Raw genomic sequence first — 6,010 nt, forward strand, 5'->3', positions numbered from 1 at the left:
TATTCTATACATAGTGTTTTCAATCCAGATTATATTTATGTGGTAGTTGTCGGCTTTTGATTCATAACTCCCTCTTCCTCCCCTGTACCATTCAGTCGGGAGTCACACTCTCCTGTTGTTTGCACCCCCAGGAGTAGCTGACAGCAGCGGCACCCGTACTGTTTACATTAGGTTATATCTTTTCAGCTCCGATCGGTTTTCTGCCCCTCTGATTGGACAGAGGGACAGTGACACATAGAAGGTGGAGCCCACTGTAGACCGGTCTTGATTGGTCAATTCCTCTGCCCTTGCCCATTTGAGCTCCCATTTCACTGTCCACATTCGTACAGCTTGTGACGAGCCGTCGGGGCTCCATCTGATTGGACAACATCACCTCTATATATACTTTATGGGATGGAAGGAGGAGTTATGTTCTGATGAAGGGGGCGTGCCCCAAAAACGCGTCAACGCAGATATCTTCACACTGGCACATAGGAACTGCATCGCTGACTTCCACTTGCCTTATTCCGGCTTACAGTCCTATGGTTTTTATCCATTTTACTCTTGCGAGTACCTTTCTCTTTTGTCTACCTGTATTTGAATAAAACCCATCTGCACCAGGAAAGCCGCCCCTTTTTGTGCTTTTTTCTAGAATCCGTAATAAACTGTTTACTGTTGGTTCACTTTAGAAGACAAGAGGCCACCATTTGAAACTGGAAGAAAAAAGGTTTAATCTAAAATTGCGAAGGGGATTCTTTACTGTGAGAACTGTAAAATTGTGGAACTCCCTTCTACAGGCAGTCATTTCAGCTGAGATTATTGACTCATTCAAGAAGCTTTTAGATACTTTTTTCAGTGAGCAAAATATACAGGGGTATAGGTTGAACTCGATGGACCTGTGTCTTTATTCAACCTCAACAAATATGTACTGGCAATGAGTATCATAACATGCCAGCTTTCTAGATAACTGTTACTCCTTTAGAGCACCCTGGGAGCCCTGAATCCTAATGATTTTGATCATGTTGTTAGGATGTTGGCACATTGGTTATGCAGTCAGGCATCTGTAGGTAAACTAACTTGTTTTGGGGGAATACCCCCTTCATTAGAGTCTTCATATGGACTTCTCCGTCATAATGGTCAGAATTGGAGGTGGGACACCAGTGTGTCTATATGTACATTTTATCTAATTTGTGCGTATTTTTAATCCTTTAAAAAAATAACAAACTTGACATACTACATGAAGATAAGGTGCTGTCGTTTGTGTTTGCTTTCCATGTTTTCGAAGATTCCCTTCCCTTGGTTGGCTGCCTTCCTCATATGAAGAAATTGAGTTGCAAGAAAGGGTTAATTCACCTCCTAGCACTGACTTGCTTTTTGCTGTTTGGTATGTGTAAGTAAATATCCACCTGGCTGTTTAGGATGCTTTAACCTAGTACTTTTGGAGTCGCTGACTTGAAACAAGTAGTTGTAACTAGTAGAATTAATTCAGAACTCCTTAATTTCACTAAACGTGGGTGTCAGTGACTATCTACTAGACTGCTTGATTTGTAGATGCATCAATCAAGCAAGCCTCTAATAGTCCTCACACCCTAGGCAGGAACCCCTGTAGCCTGTGCACTAATCTGGGCATTTGTCTACCTACAACATTCACAAATTTGTTAAGAACATAGAGTCACTAATTTTCCCGAGAACCTAGAAGTCAGCTGGGTCATAATAAGTTTGGGAAGTAAAATGAGTGCATTGCAAATATTAACTGGTAAGCCCATGAGAAAATAAGGTATTTGGATTACTCCAGGTTCACTGAAACGACAGACACATACTAATAACCCACATGTTTCATATTATTTATTTTTGGTAACATACAATGTAAGGGAACAAGACTACAGTACATTCCTGATATCTGATTGTAGATGTGTGATTAGGATCTTGACCTCATCTCTTTGACGCAACAACAGAACTTTCCTTTCTTTTTCACTAGCATAAAGTGTGTGGTAGGAAGAAGATGACTTTTGCTAGATGACTTTCTTGCTATCATTTTTAAAGGTGTCTTTACAAATTACTGTGACTTCTAACACAAATGTGTAACCCCCCACTTTTTTGCATGAAAAACTTTCCAAACATCCTGAATAACAGTTAAGTCAGCTAAATGACTTATCAAACAAGGGGGTTTTCTTGGCAATAGGAAAACAGTCAAAATGTTATTAATTGTATTACAATTGCTTCATGCCTTGATTTCTACTAGTCAGATTCCTTTTTAGTCTTCAAGGCTTCCAATGAAAGTTCATAGGTCAGAAACATAGCAGCACTCATGGGGAATCCACGTATGGTGTTGACTGTGAGTCCCCTAAAAAAGACCTAAAAAATATATAAGTGTTATATTTGTAATTCATCAAATAACTTTTACAGCCAGTTAAACCATGTAACATTTCACATAGACACAACAGCTTCCCTATTGTAGGGTCATCAAAAATGATTCAACCCTCAAAACCCAATAAACATTTGTTCTGCTGAATGTGTCTGGGATGCTCCATAGACATTTCACTTCTTGTCTGATTGTACATTCTTTAGCAGCATCTGATGGGCTAGGATGAGGGGAACTAATCTGTTCGCAGTTTGTAGAAGTAGCGAACTAATGCAGAAGTTGGCCACCATAGCAACCGACTACCAATAATGCATTTCCTGGCCTTTAGAGTTAATGGGAACCATGTGCCAGCCCCCTCACTATAAAAGGCTGGGTTCCCAGCACCCATACCGACAATTTGCTTAGCTGTTATAGAGAAAGGGAGTGCTGTTGATAAAGTGCATATTAATAGATTAATGTAGGGCTTGTAGACACTAGCAAATGCTGTGTTTTGGGGGAAAAAAAATTGTTTGGGAGAGGGAAGGATTTTTACATCTTAATGTGATGTACTGATGTGTGTACTGCAGCTTCTTTACAGTCTCTCTGTATGCACTGTGTACAGTCCTAACGGTCTGCATGTGTTTTTTTTTTCACAGGGAATCATTCCTGTGATTTTTCAGCCTGTGCCTTTCCATATGCACTGCAGTCAAAGCAAAGTGCATGGTTTTTTTTCACAGAGCATGTTTCCTAAATCTTACACTGCTGTATCCTCCACAGTCTCTTACTTTGAGTAGTAGATCTACCTGTGCTGTTTGACTCTTATACATTTTGCCTAAAATTGCTATTAAAAATTGTTCTGTTGCTGGCCAATTTTACACTTTTGTATCCTCTACGGTCTCTTACTTCTTGTGGTAAAACCAGGCCCGTCTTTAACACAGGGCAAAAGGGGCAGTTGCCCTGGGCCCAGTTAATGTTGTGGGGCCTAAAGCAGCCGCCCCTTGAGCCTGCACTGCTTGCGCCCTACCTGGAGATGCGGTATGTCAGTGTCCCGTCCCTTCTCCCCCCTCACCCTCCTGGTTTCCCTTATCTTTCCAGAGATAAGACAGACAGCAGAGATTGGCAGATCGGGACCTTTGTCTGCTTTGCCTAGCAACTGATGACGCTGATGGTCGGGCTGTCATAATTACGTACCTCAGCCCGCCCATCACATCATCAGTTGCTAGGCAGAGCAGACAAAAGTCCTGATCTCCCGATCTGCTGCCTGTCTGCAAGTAAGCCAGGGGGGAGAGATTAGGGAAACCAGGAGGATGAGGGGCGAGAGAACTGGGATCACAGGCTCAATAACAGACTCTGAACCACTTGTAGACAGGCAGCAGAGATCAGAAGATCGGGACATTTTAAAAAAAAATCAAAGCACAGGGATCAGAGCCTATCATGCATGCCTAGACCAGCCGGCCCGCCCATCTGCATCATCAGTTGCTAGGAAGACAGGGGGCTGATAGAAAAAATATATAAAATAAATAAATTGATTTGGGATGTTGGGGTGGAGAGAGAAACTGCATGGCAGGTAGAGGGCGTGGCTTTGTGGGTAGGGGCGGGGGCCCAAGAAAATGTTTGCCCAGGGTCCAATCAATATTAAAGACGGCCCTGATCAGCAGGTAGCTGAAAAAACAGGCTCTCTTCTAGTTGATTGATAGTATTTTTTAAGGCATCAACTGTGAAATGAGTCTGCCGTTAGCAACTGTTTCTGGGCCTTATGTGGTAACAGCTTAGCTTTGTGACCCTTTACTGTGGAGTCCAAACGTATGCTGCAAGTTACCAACCCCTGTTGTCGGCATCTGAGGTTAAAGCGCAGGTGGTTTCTATAGTCTGCCAATTTTCTTGCTGTCTTTTCATATTCTCATACAAGTTTAAGGGTTTTCTTCCCAAAATGTGTCGCAATATGTCTGTGAAGGTTCTCATTCATCCAGGTCATGGTATATTTGTAAAAAATAAGTCAAGACAACTGTACTTGCTGTATTTACCTTCAAGACGTTTCACTGGTCATCCAACCAGCTTTCTCTGGTCAGGATTCGGCAGTATACCTACATCTAAAGGAAAAAGGTCACTCCTTTGAAGACAGTCAAGAACGCATCCTAGACAGGGAGGAGGACTGGTTTAAAAGAGTTTTTTGTACAAGTCATTCTTAATTGAGAAAGCTGGTTGGATGACCAGTGAAACGTCTTTGAGAAAAATACAGCAAGTGCAGTTGTCTTGACTTATTTTTTACAGTTATACCATGACCTGGATGAATAAGAACCTTCACAGACATATTGCCAGGGATGCCTAAAATGTCACTTTTATCTTAGTACAGACATCTGGCAAAATCAGTCAACCAATCACAAAAAAAGGAAATTATATTACTGGGGGCATTCTGCACACCACTTGTGTTCAGAATGACTCACAATTGCCATACTGCATTGACTTTTCTTAACAGTTTTAGAAAAAATCAGTGCAGTTTTAAATAGAAAGGTAATTTTAATATAATTGAATTCCAAAATGGCTTGTGTAGCTATTAATGCTAATTGGAATAAGTTTTTTTTTTTAAGTGGCCTGTTGAAAGAAACATAAGCACAGCAATGTCAACTGTGTTACACCTTTTAACAAAGGAAGTTTTAAGCCTAATCCACACCTTGTGCCATGCAAAACTAAATGCAGGGGAAGGGCAGACAGCAGCAGAAAATGGAGGGCAGGCAGCAGCAAAGAGATAAGCATAGAATCCTAAGGCTATATCCTGCCTGCTTTTCCTCAAATCAGGACTTTTAACAATGAAACAATTGAAGTGACAGTCATTCATTTTATTAGACACATCTTTACAAATTTGGTTTATACCTATTACATTTTTTTTTACTCATATTCCAAACTGAGTAATACCTTTTAGAAAAAGGAATTCCTATGCCTAAACTTCAAAAAAAAAGGGTTCCTTGCAAGATAAGGCCACCAGCTTAGGAACTGGCCCTGCAGAGATGTTGGCTACAAAGAATCCCATGCTGTGGGTAAGAGTACAAAGAGGGAACCTCCCTGGCGGTATTCCCAAGGTTAATTTTCAGTACCAATAGCGGTAACCCGAGCCACACTCGGTATTGCACAAAAGTGTCACTTACCTTGTCCCTACGAGCCCGCGGTGTCCTCTGCTGTACGGCGCCGGCCGATGCCGGCATCTGACTTTTACTTTAGTTTTTGGCGTCACAGCGGGGGGCAGAGCAGGTGGGAAATTCAAAAGTGAAAAGATGCAATATACACAGAATACATACAAAACAATGTAATTTGCTATGATTACATTTATGTATTAAACCATTTCACTTCAATTTTGTCCCTAGTGCTTTGTCCAGTGCCCTGCCTGCACTTTTATTGTTCTTTCTGCCTGGAAACTTGAACGTCCATGGCTTCCAAAAAGCGTCCCTTTAGGTCAAAAGCGGTTTTAGACCAGGTAGAAAACAGCGATAGTAAATTGGGAATTTTTGGATAGTAAATCGTTGGGAAATTCGTCATCAGACACTGAAAGTGACGACAGCTACGATTCTGCGACCGAGCTCAGTGATGTATGAACTTGGTATTCTCATGACTGTGGTACGGATCAGGCACCGCCCCCAGAATTCCCATTTACTGGACCATTTTTTAAAATTATTATATTATAATTTTTTTATAATT

The 6,010-nt window shown here is 41.4% G+C and overlaps 1 protein-coding gene across 1 annotated transcript in view; it reads right to left on the reverse strand.

Annotated features, from left to right (window-relative positions):
• Positions 1-1,811: 1,811 nt before the first annotated feature.
• Positions 1,812-6,010, reverse strand: part of SLC25A48 (solute carrier family 25 member 48) — a 59,438-nt gene continuing 55,239 nt past the window's right edge. Inside the window, exon 7 of the mRNA XM_018573563.1 lies at positions 1,812-2,334. Within this exon, the coding sequence (XP_018429065.1) occupies positions 2,218-2,334 (117 nt within the window). The 3' untranslated portion in view covers positions 1,812-2,217. The remainder of the gene's footprint in view (positions 2,335-6,010) is intronic.

The sequence above is a fragment of the Nanorana parkeri genome, unplaced genomic scaffold, assembly GCF_000935625.1.
Source record: "Nanorana parkeri isolate BGI_ZX_2015 unplaced genomic scaffold, ASM93562v1 scaffold2427, whole genome shotgun sequence".
Taxonomy (NCBI): Eukaryota; Metazoa; Chordata; class Amphibia; order Anura; family Dicroglossidae; genus Nanorana; species Nanorana parkeri.